Raw genomic sequence first — 23,017 nt, forward strand, 5'->3', positions numbered from 1 at the left:
GGGATGCAGCAGAGCTGGGACTTACACCTAGATCTATCAGAACGGAATGTTCTCCCTAATGATTAGCTCTGTGACCAGGGGGGAGTTATTTAACTATTCAAGTTCTGACATTCTTGTATGTAGCGTGGGATACCTTTATGTCTCCCAATCCTGGTGTGAGAATTCAGGGGATCCCATTCTAACAGGGGAGGCATCTAGCACAGTGTCTCGGGTGCGCTCAGAGGGCAACAAGATCTCCACTCCAGGCCACTGCGTCCCGCACTGCCAGTCCCCGTGCAGAGGATGGCTGATGGCCACAAGCCAAAAGGAGCCAGATTCACTGGAAATCAAAGGCCACTCTGCCACACTTACTAAAATCTTGTTTCAAGAAATGTTCTTCCTGAGAAGAGTCAATGAATTTGAACAATTTTTGTTTTTCTTCTATGTTAAGACTTTTAATATGTTCTTCTTAAATATATTTATAAGAAGCCTAATTTACTCTATAACTCAAACCTTTTGGCAAATCAAACATTCCTTAAAATACTAATGAAATACATCTCATATTTAAAAATACAGCTATGAGATTCTTGTGTTAGTCTGCTCAGGCTGCCATAACAAAGTCCCAGAGACTAGTTAAAACAACAGAAATTTATATTCTCACAGTAGTGGAGGCTAGAGGTCCAAGATCAAGGTCCCAGCAGGGTTGGTTTCTTTTGAGGCCTCTCTCCTTGGCTTGCCAACGGCAGCTTCCTCCCTGTCTTCACATCTTCCCTCGTTATACATCTGTGTCCTAATCTCCTCTTCTTGTAAGGAAACCAGTCATACTTGGTTATGGTCCACCCGAATGGGGCTTCCCTGGTGGTGCTAGCGGTAAAGAACCTGCCTGCCAACACAGGAGATGTATTTGATCTCTGGGTCAGGAAGATTCCCTGGAGGGCATGGCAACCCACTCTAGTATTCTTGGCTGGAGAATCCCGTGGACAGAGGAGCATGGTGGGCTACAGTCCAGATGGTCGCAAAGAGTTGGACACAACCGATTAGACTTAGCACGCAGTACACTAATGGCCTCATTTCAACTTAATTACCTCTTTAAAGGTCTATCTCCAAATATAGTCACCTTCTGAGGTATTGCAAGCCAGGACTTCAACATGTGAATTCTCAAGGTACAGAATTTAGCCCAAAACAAATATATATTTGTTAATTATATTTACATTAAAATAAATTCCTATTTATTGGACATCTTCAGAATTACTAAGGGTGAAGAATACATTCACTGACTATATTTGAGAAAATATATGCATGAATATATTCATACAGAGAGACTCTTTGAAACAAGCTTTCAGTAAACTGGTTATTTCAGTAATCTTGACAAGTTGGCCATATGGTGAAATACTTGTTCAGTCATCTCTCTGAGAATCAACAATTGGGCATATTGATCCAGAGCTGATGAAAACCTGTATGAACCACAATCTAACGGGACGTCCCCACCCCCAAGAGCATCACACTGTTCCCTGAGAGAGAGAAGCACCGAAAGCCATAATCAACTATGGAAACAAGGGCAGCAGGTGGTTGACAGGACGCCAGGAAGAGGTGTTCTGAGGGAGGAAGGCGTGGGGGAACCTCCAGATCTGAAGGTCAGTTCAGTAGAGTGCTCCCCTGGGAGCCTCCAGATCCTGGTTCAGGGGATGGGCTGGGGAGAGAGAGAAGGGTGAACCTGGAGGTAACTCCTATTTCCCAACTCTGCATTCTTTGCCCCATTCCCCAGGTCTCCCCCAGTCAGGCCCCAGGGGCAGTTCTGCCGCAGTTGCCACTTGCTAGTCTCCCCACTAGTGACTCCTTCAGCAGCTTAAGCTCCCTCATGTCGAGGCCCAAGTCCCCTCTTTCATTCATTTAACAGTGAAAACACAGGGTATTGGTGATGAATCCCTTTCCCCCTAGGTGCAAGTGAGTGTGCTAAGTTGCTTCAGTCGTGTCTGACCCTTTGCGACCCCATGGACTGTAGCCCGCCAGGTTCCTCTGTCCTTGAGATTCTCCAGGCAAAAATACTGGAGTGGGTTGCCATTCCCTCCATCAGGGGATCTTCCTGACCCAGGGATCAAACCCTAATCACTTACGTCTCCTGCATTGGCAGGCAGCTTCTTCACCACTAGTGCCACCTGGGAAGCCCTTTCCCCCTACATCCAAGTCCACATTTAGCTACATCTTCCTCCCTCCCCCCTCCTTTTTCTTCCTTCCTTCCTTCCCTCTGCTCGCCCTCCCTTCTTCCCATCAGTCCTCTAAAAGAGATGACCCTCTTCCTTCCAGAATCAGTTTACCTGCCCTGGATCTGACTCTGGATCTCACTCCTCTACTCTGGGCTCCTCCACACCCTGCCCCCCAATGCCCCCTTTATCTTCAGCCACAATCTCTCCTCTTCCATCCTTTATTTAGTACAAGCCTTCTTTCAACTAAACTCTATGAAATAAGCTACAGCCTTCACTTTCTCCACTCTGTCACCTCACTTTTCAGTCATATTTCATTTTTATATTCCCTCCAGGACCTACCACAAGCATCAGAGGCACTCAAGAAAAGTTGGCTGGATTAATTACTGGGGAATGGAATATTCTTCAAGCAAGATGTGCAAGGATCATGCAGGGTGCAAAGACTCTTGTTCTTGACTTGAAGGAGGGGGCGGAAGCCTCAGGGAGACAAGGTGTAGAAACATGGAAAAACAATGTTACCAGAGCCACACTGGAAACAAACATTAGAGAATCTTTAAAATGGAAGCATAGGGAGATGAGCACCCTTGTGTGTCTGCCCAGGGCTTCCGTGAGTGTGAATCAGTGAAATTACGGTGAGTGGCAGGTACCGTGACCATTATGCCACATCAGGGGGCACAGAGAATGAAGGCGCATCATAAGGATGGGGGGGTATTCTGGTTGGGAAGGATGGTGTCCCTGGCAGGAGAAAGGCAGTGGAGGACGCACAGAATCTGGGCATAGGCCAGCTCTGGGGACCCAAATAGCAGATTTCCCATGGTGGGTGGCTTTAAATCAGACCTCAGAGACCTACAGGCCAAGCAGTGTTTACAGCTTTCCCCAGGCAGACCTGCTACCCTGGATTCTTTGAAGAACAAGGAAATAAGGCCGTGTTGAGTTGAGGAGGCTTTTCATTTGACAGGTTGAGGAATCAAGGAAAACACATTTGCAAAACCAGTCTAATCGCCTTTGCTCCCATAGTAAGAGTAAGAATAACAAGAAGATAATGACACATCTGTAAAATGCTCAGCATGTCTTGGGCCCTGTCCTAGCATGCTCACTCCTTTTAGGAGCCGCCTCCTTTCCATGATAGCGAGCAACTCACAACCCATAGGTATCCCCAGCACCTGCCATAAGCCTGGCCCACTGAACACAAATGAGGAGAGGTGGTGACTGTCTCTCCTCTGTGACAAGAGTGAGTGAGGGTGCGATTGATAAGAAGGTCAGCTAGAGCCCAAAAAGCAGACAGACTGGGGAGGTCAAGGGGAACTGAGCCACAGTCTGTCCCTCCTCCCTCCTGTGGACGTTTGGCTGAAGGACCCCTGCTCATTAGAGATGAAGCAGATACCCTCTGTTTAGTTTTGAATGGCACATACTTGGCTGGGAAGGGGAAGAATCATCCAGCCTTTTGTTGGATGTCAGCACCAAGCGCAGTAACTTGCATCTCCATCCAGCTTTCAAGCTGACACTGGGCTCTCACATCCATTTTCCTGTTTGAGCATCCTAAGGACTCTGTGGGTGGGCAAGATAAGTGTCACCACCACCATCACCATCCCCATCTGACTGAGGGACCTGCCAGAGGCCTCACAGCTAGTTAGCAGAGGCAGGAGGTCAGCCTTCACTCTCTGGTTCCAGTCAAGCCAGGAAATCTCCATCAAATGCTGCCGAGGCATATCTTTAATCAGGAGGACAGGGTGACCTGAGGGGTGTCAGCATTGTCACTGTCCTAATCACAGTCAGTACCTGGCACTGAGTGTTTGGAAAGATGATGGCTAGATGCCTGGGAACTCACAGATGAGTCCAGAGAGTCGTGGGAACTCTCTTGTGCTCGGAGAAGTATTTCTGGGGAGATTTGCCGGCTGGAGCTACTCTGTCCCCAGGGGAGGCTGAGGAGGCCAGAGTCCTGGGCTCTTAGAAGTCCACTCTCCCTGCCAGGGTCCTCGTGGAAGGACAGCAAACAACGCCATTCTTTTTGTTGAAGAATAACAGTCATTTTTTCTAGGCTACCCGGCAAGTTAAGAGACATTGGTAAAAAAAATAAAGCCTCCAGTCTTTTATCAATTAATGACAACCCCATCCCCACCCCCCTCCAAAACACACACATTATCATACTCTCTGCTCTCTACTCACATTTCACAGGCCTGGGCACAGATCTTTATCTAAAGCAAGGCTCTGAATTGCCAAATGGCATATTAGCTATTAGCTTGGGTCTTATGTTAGCCCTGATCACATTAAGCATGATCACATAAGGTAGAACTTACATCAAATCTGACAGTCTTGAGCCCATCCACACACAACACAAACATCTAATCTGGTTTCCTATTGTTTGGGAATTTAATCGTCCTACCACTGCAGCCAATCACCTGTGAATTATCAAAGCTGCCTTTAAAACTAACCCAGGCCTCTACTGTGAATGGTTGTCTTGCTTTCACAAATTAGTCTGTGAAAGTCAGGGATCATTCTGGAAACTTAAAATTCATGGTTAGATTTTTTTTCTTGATTTGGTTTCAAGATGCCATATAGTTGTAACATAAGGCCCTCAGGTATCTCACACAAGAAATCACAATTAATTTTAAAAACCTTACCAATCTATTTGGAATAACATGATACGAGTATAAATTCTAGTGACAGTTTCAAATCTGGTGATATATTTAAAAAAAATTAGGTTCACTTCAATCTTTCCAAATACCTTGACTATTCATGACAATTACATTTAAAGTTCAGTAAAATATTTACTGCATGTAACATCTGTAACCCAAGGGTCAGCTCTGCCTCTGTTCCAAAGCCCTCCTCTAGCACATACTGGGAAGGAGAGGTTTTATTCTGCATCACTCTCAGTGGCTCCTGAAGTGCTAGGACCCTCTGGGCCTCATTCTTCCTCCCAGAATTTATGCTCATATCATGTTATTCCAAACAGATTGGTAAGGTAGTTTTAAAAACTTACACTCTTCACTTTCTGCCACCACATGGAAGCTACACCCAGGTGTCAGACTTTCAGGAAAGCTATGGAACTAAAAGGAATTGAAATAAAGTAAAAAAATTAAAACTTCACAATAAATGCAGGTTTTTTCTGTAGCCCAAGGAAGCTTTCCAACCTTTCTTAGCTGACACCCTGTGTGCCTAGTCTTAACTCTCCAGATCTTGGACCTCATCTAATACCTGCTGTAATAGTCAGCCCTACCCAGACCCATTCGCTTTCTGAAGCAATTCATTCTCTCAGTGCTAAATAACAAGTCCATGATGGGGATGGAGAGGGGAGGCTTGAATATTTTCTGGATGCAAAGGTGGTAGGTATGCTCTTTGGTAACACAGGAAACCACTCCCACAATGGGTTTTTATTTTTTCACTTTTGCTGAGTAGTTTTATGATGTTTACTTTTGCAGTTTGATGGGTTAAGATACTGATCACCCACAATATGATCAACAACTGACACTATTCTAGGAAGTCTGTAAATCAATGGCTAAGATGATTCGGCTGGAATTATGCACAAAATGAAGACTTAAAAAGCAGATTACTTCTTGGGAAAAGTACTGGTTGGGAGAGACTCTAAGATAGGGGTAGAGTGTATAAGGCAGAAAAGTTTGAAGGGTCTAGTTGGGACCTGCTCCACGTCAGGGAAGAGAAACCCAACCTCAAACCAGCAGAACAGTTAACTGGGTTATACAACTGGGAGTCCAGGCGGCAGAGCTGGCTTCAGAGGCTCAAACCAAATAATCAGGACAGTCTTCTGATTTCTCTCTCTGCATCTAGATTCTGCTTTCGTCTGTGTTGGTTTTTATTTGGGGGAAGCTGGAGTCTTATTTTTATCCTTAGCATTAGCTACCCTGGAAAAGAGGAAGTGTCTCTTATCCAGGAGGGCTCTGTGGGGTTGGCGTGGGTCATGTGATACCCATCTTTTAACTGTGGGGGTGGCGGGGGGAAGTGAGGCTGTTTGGCTGGGCTTGGTCATGGGGCAGGCAGAGCGTCAGTTCTTAAGAGACTGGGTCTTCACCAGTCAGTTGGGAGAAGGCTGATGGAAAAGACCATGAGCAAAGAGAGAAGCAACGAAGCACACTGTGTACACATCCAGGAGAAGTCCATTTTGAGAAGATAGCAAGAAGGAAGCAAAAGGAGATACACCGAAGAGGTTACTGAGTACCTGATGTGGGACATTCTACCTCACCTGCATCTCTGGGGAGGTTTTTGAGTAGGATGCTGAACAGTCTGGCACCCCGTCAGGAGAGTACACCGGCACCACCATTTGCACAGGTGTGTGCGGAGAGATGCGAGAAGTGGGAGACATTACAGGAGCATAGATTAGAGCTAATGAGGCCTGGCCTCAGGTGACAGCAGTGAGAGGAGGAAGGGGAGGAAGATGGGACAACTGAAGGCAGCTCAAGAGGTGACGCCAGGGCTTAGGGGAAGGGTCAGGGTCAGGGGTCAGAGAGGGGGAATCTGCAGTCAGCTTGTGGGTGGGAACAAGAGAACTGCAAGGTCTCCCCGTGACTTCTTACTCCCTTCCTGTGACGAAGGTGGAGCCTGAAGAGAAAGTGAAGAAGTCAGGGTGGAAGTAAAAGTAAATGACAGACAGGCTGCTACACTGGGAATCCCACCTTTCTGACAGTAAAGGCTTTTGTTTTCTCTGGACCAAGCTGTGTTGTTTGCATAGGATGACATCTCTCTAGTTTGCAAGAAGTTACCAGTCTGAACCCTCAGAGCAGTCAGCTGAGGCTTATGCCTTCTTCCCTACCCTTGTCTACATATATTATCCAGTCTAACCACCACCGTGCTGTCAGGTAGATGTCACTCTCACTTTACAGAGAGGGACACTAACATTCAGAGAATTTAACTCACCCGAGGACATACAGCCAGATTAGGTGGCAGTCAAGTGGGCTGTTTTCTCCTTAGGAGAACAGGATTATAGGCTTGGGCACACAAAGGGAAGGTGAGTGGATTTAGAACAGACCTAGGGTTATCTTCAGAGCTAATTTGGACTTTCGTGCCTATTGGCCACACTGAACCTCCACTCCTCTCTTCCTTGGAATCTCAGGTTAACAACCAGACACTTATTTCAGACAGAGAGTAACAGACTGAATGTGGGTGTCAGAGACATGCTAGAGAGTGAAAAGAAAGTTCTGAACGACAGAATTTTTTTTAAAAAATCCTTGTGACAAGATTTAGAAAGACGATAGCTATTTTTTTTCATTTATTTTTATTAGTTGGAGGCTAATTACTTTACAATATTGTAGACGATAGCTATTTTAAAAGTACATTGTACCTATGTTCACAAATGTCACTGAAACCCAAAGGCATTCTCTGGTTAAACATTATTTGTGGGAGTGTGAAACTTGTTTTTCCTGTTTTAAAGTTTCAAGAAGTCAGGTATATGTTCAAATGTCCATTATATGCCTTGGGATTATTCTTTACACTCATTTGGAATGAAAATATCAAGCTTCTCATCTTAGCTTTGGATAAAACATGCTATTTATATTTGTTGTACCCCAATATGCAACTGTACTGTGCTCGTAGTACAAGCCAGTTTTCAGGACACATTCCTAAAAGAACAAGGTCAGGTACTGAATGGAGATACATGGAATTGTTTGTACTATATACACAATAACTCCAGCAATGATTTATTAAAGCACCGATGAGCCAACAAATGAACCTGGACTTCAGACTGTTAAATGCTTGGACTTCAATAGTTTAACAACTTAGAATAAAAGTTAACTTTTAAAAAATTACTCAAGAGCATTTAAAAGCACTGACCCGTCAAGGGTTTTAACAGACTGCCAGTGATGATTCATAAGAGCTAATGACATGAAGGAAATCTGTTAAGTACTCAACATTTAACCCCATAAGGATGGCATCTAGAACAGCTCTCTTTCAAAAGCCTTAACTTTGTTTTGCAAAGAAGAAACATCATTGTTTCTAACTTTGTGAATAGTAAAAAGTGTGAATTTGTCCTTCATCAAGGTAGGTAGTGTGTCATAGCTAATGACATTTCTAAAAATTAAGACCAGCGATCTAGTATTCATGATAATCTTTTCCATCAATTGCAAACAAAAAAGGCTTGAAAGTTTAATATAATGCAGTTAAGCACTTGTGTTATTTTACACTGGCTGATGCAGAAGTAGATAGTTCATGGTTCTGACTCAATCTTGTCTGCGGGTACAGACAGAATCAGCCTGAAGTTAAATGAAGCTCCTGATTCTCATCATATATACTGATCACAGGGTAAAAGATGGTTTACCCAGGAGGCAAGAGCTACAGAGTATTTTATAGTCACCTTGTTCTTTTAGAATGAACACATCTAAACTCTGATAGTAATTATGTAGATACATCAAGCCCCAAACTTCAGAAAAACGACCTGGTGCCACTTATCTGGTCTCAGTTTAACATAGAGAAGAACCACAGAGGGAAGAATTGGGTAAGGTTCAGGATGGTGGGATCCTAGAGCTTCAGGCAACAAGCCCAAGCTCCGGTATTTGGAAATGAGGATCTCCTCTGTTTTTCTTGGCCTCTCAATGCTCATGGCATTTAGCTTTAGAACCGTAAAAATGAACAGCAAACAAAGGTTTTCTTTTCACCACATTTTCTTCTTCTAAATCGCTTACCTGTTCAACTTACTGTGGAACACTGTTCTCAGACTCCTCCCACCCAGGAGCCATTCCCGCCGTGATGGGGTAGTGATGTCCACAAGCCCTATACTCTCAAAAAGATGCCCAGATTTCACACTGCAACACAGACTCGCATTATTACATTTTCCCGGGACCCTCACATAAAGTAATTCCAAGCCTGCTATATACAACCACAACATTTATCGAAGGCTTACTGTATGCTGAGCATTCTATGTATTAAAACTGACTTAATCCCATGCCAAGCCATTGTTTTACCTCACATAGGAGGAAACTGAGGCACAGTCACACAGCTAAGGAAATGAAGGAACTGAGGTTTAAATCCAGATAATCTGGTTTCAAGGCTTGTGAGCTAATAGCTTTCAGGATGGTCATGAGAAAACAATCATCATAGAGATAACCTGTTCTAACATATTCTAAAATCTACTCTTTGAAAACTATTTGCTATTACATAAGATGTATCTCACAACTGATACGACCCCAAATACGTAACAGCTTTCACCTAACTGGTGAAAATGATTTCAGAATTTGTTTTCCTACCCCAAATCATTTAAAGTGAAAACTTAGCTTCCCATTACTTGACTAATTTTCAGTAAAATTTTGTTGCTACAAACTTTTTCTAATTCAAATATGGCCTGAAGCTCTTTATGTTATGAAAACTGAATATTATTTTTTTTAATGTTTATTATCACTGAATCAAACACTCTTTCAAATCCTGATGTTCCTTGAGGAAAAATTAAAACTGAAAGTCAAACAGGCAGCCTAAACTTACAGAACTGTGATAAAACCAAAGACAGAGCTTCAGTCTTTTGATGTAAAAGCTACTTATTACTCTAGTGAAGAAGGCATACTGGTTTGAAACTAATTAAAATTAATTAGAAGCTTCAAGTACCTCAGATGTAAAATCATGCATTACATAAAAAGTACTTTCAAGGTGAATTTCATTTTTAGAACTTGAACTAATTTAGCCTTTAAAATATCTGTCTCTCATAGAAAATACGAACAGCAGACAAATGATTTATGAATTGCAATTTATGTAGCTATATGAACCACATTCAAAAGTTCAAAAGGAATCAAAAATTCAAAATTCAAAAATCAAAATGCAATAAACAGAAAATAAAGATAGAATTACGAGGAAAAAAAACTATTTTACTTACAGTACTGTTACGGTCTGGATATTTACACCACCACCACCCCCATTCATATATTGAAATTTATTCATCCAGTGTGAAGATATTTGGAGGTGGGGCATTTGGGAGGGATGAAGCTCTCTATAAATGGGATTTGTGCCGGTAAAAGAGACTCCAGGGAGTCCCTTGTCCCTTCTGCCCTGTGAGGATAGCTGCCTATGGACATATTGATCTTGGACTGTTCAGCCTCCCAGAACTGTGAGAAATAAATTTCTGTCGTTTGTAAGTTACCTAGGCTACGGTATTTTGTGATACCAACCCAAATGAACTAAGACAACCACATTATATTCTGAAAGCAACTTGTAACAAGTAGGTTTATTCTTTAAAATCTAACGTACTTCACTTTCAAAATGCAAGTGTGAATTCATTTAGAACATTCTATTTTAACAACTTCCTGTCTATAAACTGTTTAAAGACCAAGTCAAGCAACGCCATCTACAGGGAACATTAGGAATAACAGTCATATTTCTATGATCCACACATTTTTTGAAATGTTTCATTTATTTATTGGACATGCAGCATGTGGAATCTTGGTTCCCCAACCAGGGATTGAACCCATGCCCCCTCCATTGGGAGCTCAGAGTCTTAACAACTGGACCACCAGTGAAGTCCCCCACACTTTTCTTTGGGGGCTTCTCTGGTGGCTCAGACAGTGAAGAATTCGCCTGCAATGCAAGAGACCTGGGTTTGATCCTGGAGTCGGGAAGATCCCCTGGAGGAGGAAATGGCAACCCACTCCAGCATTCTTGCCTAGAGACTCCCATGGACGAGGAGCCTGGGGGCTACAGTCCATGGGGTCACAAAGAGTCAGACATGGCTGAGAGACTAACACTTTCACACTTTTCTTTAAATGAACACAGTTGTCTGTACCCTGAATTGACATCATTTAACAAGGAAACTAGCCACACTGTGTAAAAAGTCCCACTAAAAATCATTCTGGATTGTTAATACTTCTTAATAACCTAACTTTACTTCCAAATTCACCAAACATGACCCACGGACCCTATGTTATGAACTGCAGCAGGTTAAGATTTAAAACTATGTAACCTTAAAGACCTTGAAAGTTATAGTCCATACAGGGAGGAAACAAGTCATTGGAGGCTACAGTTGTAACAATTTTCTTTTCCTAGCTCTTGAATCTTCCCCCGCTTTTTTGGGGTAGCTACCCTGTGCTGCATGTGAGATCTTCAGTTCCCCTGCAGTGGAAGTGGAGTCTTAACCACTGGACCTTCAGGGAAGTCCCTCCTCTTTACTCTCGAGGAGTATCACCTTTACCTTCTTGGCCAAACTTTCTAAATTTTCACATATTGAGTTCCTAAAACTCAGCCCTGTTTATTTCAAAACATCCTATTTCACAGAAAATTCCACATCAGATTCAAAGCTCTTTCCTCCCTTCACAGTACAGATCTAATCATGGTTTGTTTTTATGTAAAAGTAGAGTAAAGTCACTTAGTCGCGTCCGACTCTTTGCAAGCCCATGGACTGTAGCCTACCAGGCTCCTCCGTCCATGGGATTTTCCAGGCAAGAGTACTGGAGCCGGCTGCCATTTCCTTCTCCAGGGGCTCTTCCTGATTTCATTCCTTTTCTTTGATCTCTTCTTGGGAAGTAGCTGCTAGAAGAGGCTTCTTCATTGCAGTAATTCTCAATTTAGACTAAACATTAAAACCATCCAGAGAACTTTAACAAATTAAACTCTGGTTTAACTGGATTGGGATGGAGACTAAACAAAGTTTTTGTTTGCTTTTAATCTCCCGAGCACAGCGAGTCTGAGAAGCACTGCCTTACTCGGTGGGGTGTGTGGCTCTGTAATTGGCTATAGCTGCACTGTAGTAAGAGGCTTATAGGTTTCATCGTGCAGTGGCAAGCCCACTTGGGCTAATTCCTGAGCGGTTCCTCCTGGTCCTGGTAGTCCCCTGAGATTTGAGCGTTGTCTATATTCTGGCTAACCCCCAGCATCACGTCTCACTTGTCCGCTACACCTGCCTTTTAACCACCCCATGTTGTTGCAGAAGTCCTAATGCCTTCAGCTCATGTATCAACTCTCAACTGCCTGAGATTCATCTTTAACACCTCTCTGACTGACAGTTTCCACACCACCTCTCCAAAATTACCACGCTCTGGAATTAAACAGATGTATTCATCTGCAGGATAGAGACAAATCCAACCAGGTGGGAAAATGCTAGTCTATCCTTCTTGGAGGCTTCCTGGATCTTGAATTCCTCCCCAGGTCTCACTCCTGTGGCTTCCGAGTACAGATACGCTCTTTTTCCTCTCTCATGAGAGCTCAGAGGACTAAATCCCTTTCCTCAACATTACACTTCCTCCAAAAGAAGGCCTCTCCCAGACCTCCCCAGCTGTGTGTGGATGGTAGTTAGTGACAGAGCTTGCTACCTGATCTGGCAACCCTCAGGAAGCCCGGCAGTGCTTACTAATCACTATGGTTCTCTCATCTTAGAACATGGGGATTGGTACCTTTTAAACTCTGCTTTGGCCTTATTCCAGAATAAGAAAAACAATCTCACTTCACTTTCTGTTAAAAAGTACTCAATCCTGTAGTCAGTACCTTAGATCAGCTCCCCAGAAAGAGATGGTAATGAATGTATGATAGTGGTTTAGTCTCTTAAGTCGTGTCCAATCCTTGCTACCCAATGGACTGTAGCCTGCCGAGCTCCTCTGTCCATGGGGTTTTCCAGGTAGGAATACTGGAGCGGCTTGCCATTTCCTGGACTTATTAAGGTGATAAGAAAGAAAGGGAGTGGAAACAGGACATGAAAGCAGCAGCACACACACAAGCAAGGGGGTGATTCTGGCAGAGCTGCCGAGAGGCTGGTCTCATCCCAACCGCGCCAGGAAGTTCTGGTGTAAGGTCTCCTCTCGGAAGTCAAGGGGCTGGGCTTTCATGACAGCAATGTCAAGGAGGACTTCAGCTGAACACCCACAGCTACACAGTCTTAAGGGGAGGAGGGTGAAAGGGACCTGAGGAATTGGAGTGGACTACTATGGCTGGTCAGTGTTAATAAACTCATTCCTACCAGTTTTATAATGTTACGAAACAAGCCAGAAAGTGATCATTTGTTCTAAGACTTCACTAATAAAATACCTGTATTATCTGTAACTAGAAAAGTATCATACACTTAGGTTACACTAACTGCTTAGTAAGCTGATTAATGAAATGCTAAGAGCAGTTTGGGAAAAAAAAACAAACAGCAGAACAAAAGTTAAAAACTGAAGAAAACCTGAAGGAAAAAAATTTTCTTTTGATGTTAATCTTTAATTTCTCCAGGGCTGTTTTTGCTCTTTCTGGAAAGCAGTCACCTGCTTTAAATGTTTATTTTCTCCAAAGATATTTCTGAAACATTCACAAAGTCACAGGATCTCAAAAACAATGTTTATTTTAACACATAAAATGTGCCACCTAGCACCAATGCCTGTTAAGTACCAGCATTCCATCTGGTTACTATTACGCTTTGGAACCAGTGCGACTGGGAAGTCCTGACAGATCAGTCTGAGAACAGATGATTATCATAACATAAGACAGAGACCACACAGAAAAAAAATCATTTGGTAAATGTACACAGAACTACACCTGTAGTTATTTAAATAGCTTTCTGTTTCATATAAACAAGTTATCATCAGTGATTTAGCCACACGTTCCTGGGAGCTACGCATGAGGAAAAGTGCATGAGCCACATAAATGCACGAGCCTAAAGCTGGGCCTTTTATTCTCACTCCATTCTCAAATAAAAAATTTTACAGATACCCCTTGCACTCTAACTTCTTACTTTCATCTTTATTAATCGACCACAGTATAATTTATTATGTAATTCACAGGGTAAATTATACTGTAATCAGCAAGGTGAAGGAAAAGCACAGAACTTTGGTCACAAAACAGTCTTTTCGTTTTTTTTTTCTCAAGTAAAAGAACACAAATATTAAAGTTTTCTGAAAAACAATGAAGTGGAAGATACTTAAAATAAAACCCATTGTATAAATGTTAAAACCCTCTCTTAAATTTATCTTGATGACAAATTAAAATCTACTGATTTGAATTTAAACATTATTAAAGAGTAACTGATACCTCTCTTTAGAAACTGGATCAACTTACCTCTATTTTCCTGAAAACATGCCAAGCCAACCAAGCTACTTCATTATTTTTGGCAGACTTTAGGCTAACCTCAGTACCTATTTTTATTGGAGGAGTGACTGACACAATGTTTCTTTTAAGCAGAACTTGATGTGGAGCTAAAAGTAAACTAAGTTGGATTTCAGGCCCATTGGCAGGTAGGCAGTCAGTCAAGTCATTTTTCATATTGCAGGCAGCCAGTGATAGTTATCTATAGATCGGATCCCTAAAGACATGCTGAAAAAATCTGTGAACACAATCTTCCCATGCGGTATTCACATGCTTCATTCACGTATTAGCTTACCCACGTTGTTAGAGGCCTGGGTAAGATGACTAAAGATTTCATGATGGAAATTTCTATAAGAAAAAAAATGGAAACCTTAAAAGACTGATTTCTTATTATATATTAAATATTTACTGGGTATTTAATACTAGGTATTATGCCTACTGACAGTCAAATGCAATTCAAATCAATAGCTATGTATAATGCTTGGAGGTGGTCTTTGTTAATGCCTAAAGTACAAGCAACCAAAGAAAGAACAGATATACTAGACAGCATCAAAATTAAAAACCTCTGTGTTTCAAAGGACATACTATCAAGAAAAGAAAAGGACAACCTACAGAATTTGGAAGTCATAAATCTGGTATGAGTCTGATATCCAGGATATATAAAGAATGTTTCCAACTCAATGGTGAAGACAACTCAATTTTAAAATAGGCAAAAGATTTCTACAAACATGTAAAAAGGCCAATAAGTACACAAAAAAAGATACTCAACATCATTTTCATTAGGGAAATAAAAACCACAATGCGATTACCATTTCATACCTACCGAGATGACTACAATAAAAAAGACTAACAACAATAAATGTTAGGGAGGATATGGAGAAACTGGAAAATGCAGACAGTGCTGGTGAGAAAGGAAAATGGTATAGCAGCTTTGGAATAGTTTGGCAAGTCTTCAGAAAGCTAATCATGGAGTTCCCGTGCGCCCTAGCAATTCCACTATGGATATACACACACTCAAGAGGTTAGGAAACATGCCACACAGTAGTTTCACATGAACATTCACAACAGGATTATTCACTAGAGCCTGAAGTGGAAACAAGGGGAATGCTCATCAACTGATGAATGCGTGGATGAGGTGTGGCATATCATACAAAGGACTACTATTCAAGCGTAAAAAGAAGTGAAGTGCTGATGCATGCTAGGACATGGATGCACCCCTGAAAACACTGCTGAATGAAAGAAGCCAGATGTAAGAAGCACACATCAAGTGTGATTCCATCTGTATGGAATGTTCAATAGGCAAATCCACAGAGATACAGACTGGTGGTTGCTAGGGGCTGGGGAAGGCAGGAATAAGGTGTAACTGCTAAAAGGTATGGGGTTATGAAAATGTTTAAAATTAAAACGTGGTGATGGTTGTCCAATTAGGTAAATATGCTAAAAATGGCTTAAGTGTAAACTTTATAGCATATAAATTATATCAAGTTAAAAAAACAAATGACTCTCTGCCCCCCTCCCCCACCACTGCCAAAAGCCTCTGTATTTATGAAACACAAAATTTTTAAGCCTCAAAAAGAAAAAACCCAAAAAAAACGCTACTTTTAAAACTATACAACAGCTTTGGCTAAAACTGGATCCTTTAAGGCATAAAACATTTTTAATTCATTGTTTTATCTCTAGAACCATGACACATAATAGTTGATCTGAATTACTAATCCCACTGCTCTTCTTTCTTTGTAGTTCCAACACCTAGTCCCGATTCCAAAAAATGCACATTATCTGCTTTTGGCTAGAATGCACATAAATCAAAAAACTTCACCACAAATCCAAAGGAAGGACAACAGAAACACATGGAACTAAATCAAGTTTAGCACCCACAATTCGTAAAAGTGATCTCGTTCTTGCCTTATACCAGTCACACACACACAAGGTGCTGGGGTACAAAGGTGGATGGGATACAATCCTTCCCTTCTACACATTAAAATACCAGGCACTGTATAAAATGTACTTATTATAACGGGTAAAGGGAGCAAACTAAAAGGGGAACATAAAAATTCTATTAAAAAAAATTTTTTTTTAAAAATTCTATTTAATTGAATGCATTTTTCTTTATTGGACAGACCAATAAATAAAAACATGTAACTATGTTATAGTTGGACTAGTTAAAAAAAAAAAAAACTTGAACGGTTGGGGAGAGTTCACAAAGGTCAGAACTGGCATTTAAAAACCTCTAAGAGATAACAGAAATTTATAAATAGCTAAGTTACTTGTCTGAGGTAATGCCCAATTATAAAGCTATATAATTAGAAATAACCTTTACAAAAAAGTCTGCCTTATTTTAGAGAAAACACCTGAGGTCTGGCAAGTTAGGCAGTCTTAACACTGAGCATTAGTGTCCGAGTCCTGTTAATCATTATAACCATTTCCCCACATGAAAACTAATATCTACGTCATACTCAAGCTCAGAGACAGTGTCCAGCTAGTGAAATCACTTCAGAGGATGATAAGACAAACATGTGTTTACCGATTTTTTCTTTCTGATGTATAAAATGTGAATATCTTCACTTCGATATTCTTCATCATGTTTTTCCAAAGGAATTTTTTCAAAGTCAAAGTCTAGTTGAAGGAGCTATAAATTTTAAAAAGATGCAATTCAAATTCAATAATATGAACTATCCGTTACTGACAGAAATCAGAATAGTGGTTACCTTTGGAATACTGACTGAAGGGGTATATGAAAAGTTGAGCTAAGCACTTGATATATATGCATTTGATATATTTTTTTTGATATGTTTTAACTCAACTGAAAACTGATTAGTGACATCAAATTTTCAAGTATACATTATTTCAAAAGTTCATTAAAGTTCTTCACAGTCAAGAAAAACATAAAAGTAAAAACCGATTTCACCATATATCTGAGGCAGAGTCATGAAGAGTCACTTAACCCAAAGTAGCCCTTTCAGAAGATAAAACTGAAGAGCCATAAAGATGTTTCCTTAAGAGGAACCACTTGTAATATGATGGATCTTTACTCATAAGAAGCATTTGGGTGACCACTGGAGGAAGGTGGGTGAAAGACAAAGGGGATTCTAAGTACTACTTCTGCAGCTTCCTATGAGTCATTAATTCTTGCAAAAGAAGAAAAAGAAAAGAACAACTTCAAAATAGGTAGAATACACTGGCCAAAGCTACCATAAAGATACAGTGGAAAATACTGGAATGAAAACATATCACATATCATGTTTCTATGATGTATTCTCCAAAAAATACATACATCATTAATATGTTCCTAAAAGCCAGCAACTTGACTGATAAACACTGAAAACTTTCTCAGGAAAGACAAGGGTGTCACATTATTACTTTACATGGCTTTACAAATACTAGATCAACAAGTCAGAAAAGAAAAATAAAGGATCAGAATGGGGGTACTGGGGCAGGGGAGGCTGGTAGCAGTTGTTAGAATGGTGGGCTGTAAAGAATTCTCTCTTTGGGTTCATACAAGCAGAATGTTTTCCCTACTCAAAATTACCACACTATACTGGAACACAAAGTCACACATAGCCTCTCTGAAAGGTAATCCCTACAAAGGTAGATCTAATAGAGTACTCACCTCAAAATATTTTTTCTCGATTTCTGGATTTTTCCCCATTGTTCGCTGTTCATAACAACATATAATACAAGTCTCAAACCCACTGAGATCTTTTAGGGTTTTCAACAATGGCTCCAAAGACTGTTCAAAAAGGAATATGATTTTTGTTAATGACTTTTAAAAACACATATGTTTACTATAAAAGAGGGTAGGGGAGGCAGAGGAGATAATTATAACTCCCTTACAATTCACACATCTTTGAATCAATCCAACCCACTAAACATAGTTACAGCTCTGTAACTAATGATTGGTAAATTCTTAACTAATCAACCATTGTATTAATTTCAGCTTCCAGAGAATGGATTCAAGTGATTGCATTTTGGAGTACCCATGGGTAAAAATGGAGTTGACAGCATTCTTGAAGCTTAATCTAACAGGATTTAAACAATCAACAATTTACTTACCAAAGTAGGTCCAACTTTAACTTGAACATAAGTTGGTTCAATGTTCATTATTGTAAAAAAATGATTGATGCTTACAACACTATACAAATTGATATTTCAAAAGAAAAAAAATTCTATAAATATAATAAATCTTGCCCCAAAACAATGAATCCTTTAGGATGCAACTTACAGCTAACTTAAAAAAAAAAAAGAAATCTTAGCCTTTTACAGGCGATCCAAAAGAAAATATTCTTTAAAAATTTTACGGAAGCCTCTCCTAAAATGCACATAACACTTTTCTCAATAAGCTTCAGGGACCTCTATGTTAATCATGAGTACATACACGTATTTCCTGGTTACCTTTATTTTCTCTTTGTTCATCAACTATGGAACAAATATCCTGCATTCAGAGATGTTAAAATGCTAAGTAATGCGTGCTCCTGAATCCTCGAAATACAGTTTAAGTTTTCTAAAGGAAGAGACTCCACTCATCAAATACTCACCTCTTCGTAGTATATGCAGTCAGCCATCAGTATATAGTCTGGCGGAGAAGGAAAGTCTTCTAATTCTTCCCCCCTTAAAAACGTCAACCACATATTTTAAACTGTTGCTTTACTAATTTATAAGTCTTGTTTTATAAAAAGACCCAGAAATCTCCGTTCGTATTAATCATGCTTTCAGTGAAACGCAATTTAAAGCAAACTACAAATTGTTATCTTAAAACAAGCTGAAAGGCCATACAAACCATTTCAGTACCTTGGCTTGAACAGAACCAGTGACAAGATGCTTGTTCATATTAATATTCATCTTCAGCAAGTCTTGCAATTCCTCAAGATCGGTGACTATGACATCTGCCCTATAAAATAACGTTGATCGAGGTGTAGGCACAAGAGTGGGGAGCCAGGAACCGGGGTTTCCTGAACAAGAGGAGTCCCCTCCCGCCAGGTCTTACCCGAGGGTAGCGGCCATGAGCCCCACAGCCCCGGTGCCCGAGCCCAGCTCTAGCACCGACCGCCGGCTCAGCGCGTGGGCCCCATCGCCGGAAAATCCGGGCGTTTCCAGATATTTAGAAAGGACAATGGCAGCGTCCCAAACAACGCAACCCACGCCGCCGGAGCCATACTGCTGCAGTCGTAACGCCGTGCCATCTCGCTTCTCCAAAACTCGCACAAAGTTCCGCAGGGGATCCTCCCCAGAGGACTCCGGAGAAGCCGCCATCGCTGCCCGGCAACAAGAGGCGCCGCACGCAGCGACGTCACATTCACGCGCACTATTCCGGGCCCCGCCTTGCCAGGGCCCCGGCGCGTGCGCGAAGGCACAAAGCCCGGACGGCAGCACTCTTCCTGCGTGGCCAGCGGTGGGTCGAGGCGCCCCTACGCGCCAAACCGTCTCATTCTTCTCCCCTAAGTTACAAACGTGGCTTAACGAACGGGCAGTTTAAATCACTTTTCCAGACAACGCCAACCTGAGCGTTTTTACCTGGCTGGAGACCGAGTCACACATTTTTTTTTTTTTTTAATTACTGGCTTTAAATCAAGGCAGCTTCCAAGATACTACCAAGTATCTTGGTAGTCTGCTTATCTCGAGTTCCTAATAGGCTCCTAAATTTTCATCTAAATGCATAAAACGGTTGCAGAAAGCTTGTTATTGCGTTTAACGGTGAAGACTGTTTCCCCTCTTCCCTCTAAAGTTTACATCACTTAAATTCTTTGGGATTATGGAATTTAAATTGCACAAAATAACTGAAAATAATGTGTGTATATGTATTACTTGTACAGAACTCGACAGTCTTACCCCCTTGTTCCTTATAATGAAAACACATTTTAAAAGTCTTTTAAAAATTAAGACTGTGTGATTTATTAATCTTGTTAGGAACTCTGATACAAAGCACAGTAAAAGGCCACAGACCAGTAAATAAACAATGTGGCTTTTGGCTACTTTACAACTGCTGCTAGCACTAAGAGCAAAACACGCTTTTTCATCACTTTGAACAGAGGAGTACAAATGGCAAATAAAAGTTTTAATCACTTCTCTGATTAAAAAGTTTAATAAACCTTTAACTGCTGGTTTAAATATTACCAATCTAAAAAAATACTTTAAAAAATTTTAGTTAACATGAGATTTATAGAGAAAGTTACTTGGTTTTGAAGGCAATGCAGTTGGTTCCTATGCCATAAGAAAATTATCCTCCGGATTTATGAATTAGTAAAGTAGCAGATTGTATTATAGGCCTTGAGTCACATAAATTTATATAGGTTATTAGCATTATTTTTAAATATACAATATAAACAAAACTGTACATATATGGCATATTAACTTTGTTTTCCAAAACAATAGGCAACTTGTTAGCTAAAGACACCATAGTCTGCAAAAACAAAAAGGCACATCTGTACAAGATATATGCCCTTTGTCCCTCTATGACTGAGTTAGGTAGTCTTTACATTTTGACAAAATAATAAACACAGTGCATTCTATTATTTTCATTCTATTTTTCACTTTTGTCTTCAGCAGCAAATTCTGGCATTTAAGACATGGCATTGAAGAATTTAAGAATAGTGGGTGTTATTCACAATTTTCGGTAAAAACTAGATGTAAAAACTAAGAGGCTTAAAAATCAGTATCACCACACACCCCCTATATGTGTGTAAATTCACTGCCTTAAATAGTCATCTGTTACTCAAATTTGAAAAATTCCACAAATGCACTATCCCCTTTCAGTGCAATCAATTTTACTTTAAACCATATTTTAGCAGAGTCTACAGTGCAAATATAAATTCCTTATACTGGCCTTTTGGCAGCACTGAGGATCCAAGACAAGGCAATGCTACTGATCACCTGAGGATAATGGTAAATGACTTCTGTATTTTTATTTTTCCAATTCTGAAAAGCTTATTTGATCAGTAGCATTTTTGTAAGAGCATTATTTTTAAAAAGTACTAAAATACTATGCCTTTTTTGAATAAATTAAAAAAAAGAAACTTTACAAATAGCATTCCAGTGTCAATGACTACATGTGGCTAGGGTCACTGAGGAGTCTCCGCGTTCTCTAACAAAGGCAGTCTGTACACTGGGGGGTGTGAGAGCTCCCGTTTGTAAGTCTTTGGTGGTAGTTTTGGCAGATGAGGGCTTGAATTCTGCCTTGGCGGAACAGGGGGAGCTTGAGGATGAGCAAGATTATTTTGACTAGAACTGAGCACATAGCATCGACGAGGTACCCTTGGAGAGGGTGTGCTAGGAGGAGTGTTCGGAGAATTTGGACACGTACTAACGTCTCTGAACCAGTCTGGATCTCTGTGAAGATGTCCCAGTGGAGGTGGCTGAAGAGTAAACGGACAGTTTATAAAGTGTTCTGGAGGCCGAAGTGGAACTGGTGGAGGGGTATCAGGAAGAGGATCTCTCGGCGGCGGTGGAGGTGGACTATGCAGAGGCCCGTCAAATGGACCAGTAGGAGCAGGAACTCTGGGTTTTACCTTTGGAGGAGGAGGTTGTCTTGGTGGAATAGCAGGGGGGTCATCATCAGATTTCATAGTTCCCTCAAAAACAAAAAAATTAAATTATACCTCTGTTCTCTTGAAACATCTATAAGAAAAAGTTTTTAAAAGACTAAAAAATCCTTATGTGTTAAGTTAAATCCAGAGACATAAAATAGGTTAATCTGGTTTAATGATCAGATTTATGAATAAATTCAGTTTCACTCAGGGCTCAGTTTAATATTTTTATATATGAGATGTTTTAATTGAAATCTTATAAAGCCTCAGATTATCTTGCTTTGTAGATAGTTTATAAATTTATGCATTTTAATTATAATAATGGGCAAGTAAGTGAAAAGAATTTATAGTTTTGTAGACATGAATGCTGAAGCTGAAGCTCCAATACTTTGGCCACCTGATGGATGAGAAGAGCCAACTCACTAGAAAAGACCATGATGCTAGGAAAGAATGAGAGCAAGAAAAGGGGGCAGCAGAGGATGAAACGGTTGGATGGCATCACCAACTAAATGGACATGAGTTTGAGCAAACTCCGGAAGATAATGAAGGACAGGGAAGCCTGGTGTGATGCAGTCCATGGGGTCTCAAAGAGGCGGACATGACTTAGTGAATGAACAACAAGACATGAAAGAACATGATGTCAAGAGGACTTAATATCCAGCTTTTTTGGCCATTTACTTCTACTATCCCCAGTGAGGTTCAGAGTGGTGGTTCTCCAAAGTGTGACCCAGGATCAGCAGCATCAGCACTACCAAAAGTGAAAGTGTTAGGAGCTCAGTCGTGTCCGGCTCTTTGTGACCCCATGGGGTGTAGCCCACCAGGCTCCCCATTCCATGGAATTCTCCAGGCAAGGATACTGGAGTGGGTAGCCATTCCCTCCTCCAGGGATCTTCCCGACCCAGGGATTGAAACCTGGTCTCCTGCACTGCAGGCAGATTCTTTACCGTCTGAGCCGCCGGGGAAGTCTTAGTAGGGATTTGTTATAAATGAAAATTCTTGGGCCCTGCCCCAGACCAACTGAATCAGAAATTCTGGCCATCTGATTTTAACAAACCTTTCAGATGCTTCTGATGCAGCCTGAAGTTTGAGAAGCAGCAGCTGAAAGTTTGGAGAATGCTTTGAGTACTACAGTTCTTCCCATCTCTACCCAAAAGAAAACGTACTTCTGAGTATCTATGGATCTGCCCAGCCTCTTTTTTTTTAGAAAAAGTATTATGAGGATTAAACAATTATTTAAGGTATATTCTAAATAAAACAACCTAAGTATTTAAAAAACATAAAGGGTAACCAAATTATAATTGACTGACTCTTTTTAAGAATAAGCACAGTTTTGAAGATTCACAA

General features: G+C 40.9%; 2 protein-coding genes across 3 annotated transcripts in view; both read right to left on the reverse strand.

Moving 5' to 3' along the window:
- Positions 1-13,324: 13,324 nt before the first annotated feature.
- On the reverse strand, positions 13,325-19,418 carry VCPKMT (valosin containing protein lysine methyltransferase). 2 transcript variants are annotated; one of them, XM_065941546.1, is made up of 6 exons: positions 19,138-19,418; positions 18,931-19,041; positions 18,689-18,761; positions 17,764-17,883; positions 16,678-16,782; positions 13,326-14,501 (listed from the first exon to the last, which is right to left on the reverse strand). In XM_065941546.1, the coding sequence occupies exons 1-6, from the start codon at positions 19,401-19,403 to the stop codon at positions 14,487-14,489; spliced, it is 690 nt and encodes a 229-aa protein (XP_065797618.1). In that variant the 5' UTR covers positions 19,404-19,418; the 3' UTR covers positions 13,326-14,486. The 2 variants fall into 2 exon arrangements, with proteins under 2 accessions (XP_065797619.1, XP_065797618.1); XM_065941547.1 differs by lacking the exon at positions 18,689-18,761 and having other exon boundaries at positions 13,325-14,501; positions 18,942-19,041.
- Positions 19,419-20,015: 597 nt separating this feature from the next.
- The window catches only part of SOS2 (SOS Ras/Rho guanine nucleotide exchange factor 2), a 97,535-nt gene continuing 94,533 nt past the window's right edge, over positions 20,016-23,017 (reverse strand). Inside the window, exon 23 of the mRNA XM_065940875.1 lies at positions 20,016-21,718. Within this exon, the coding sequence (XP_065796947.1) occupies positions 21,209-21,718 (510 nt within the window). The 3' untranslated portion in view covers positions 20,016-21,208. The remainder of the gene's footprint in view (positions 21,719-23,017) is intronic.

Source organism: Muntiacus reevesi, chromosome 7, assembly GCF_963930625.1.
Source record: "Muntiacus reevesi chromosome 7, mMunRee1.1, whole genome shotgun sequence".
NCBI lineage: Eukaryota > Metazoa > Chordata > Mammalia > Artiodactyla > Cervidae > Muntiacus > Muntiacus reevesi.

Excerpts from the sequence above, each read along its gene's own strand:
- VCPKMT (XM_065941546.1), bottom strand. The coding sequence starts at position 19,403 with ATGGCGGCTTCTCCGGAGTCCTCTGGGGAGGATCCCCTGCGGAACTTT. Across the intron at positions 19,042-19,137 it reads CTCATGGCCGCTACCCTCGG|GGCAGATGTCATAGTCACCG; the intron begins GTAAGACCTGGC and ends GTTATTTTATAG. Across the intron at positions 17,884-18,688 it reads ACTGCATATACTACGAAGAG|TCTTTGGAGCCATTGTTGAA; the intron begins GTGAGTATTTGA and ends CTTTTTGAACAG.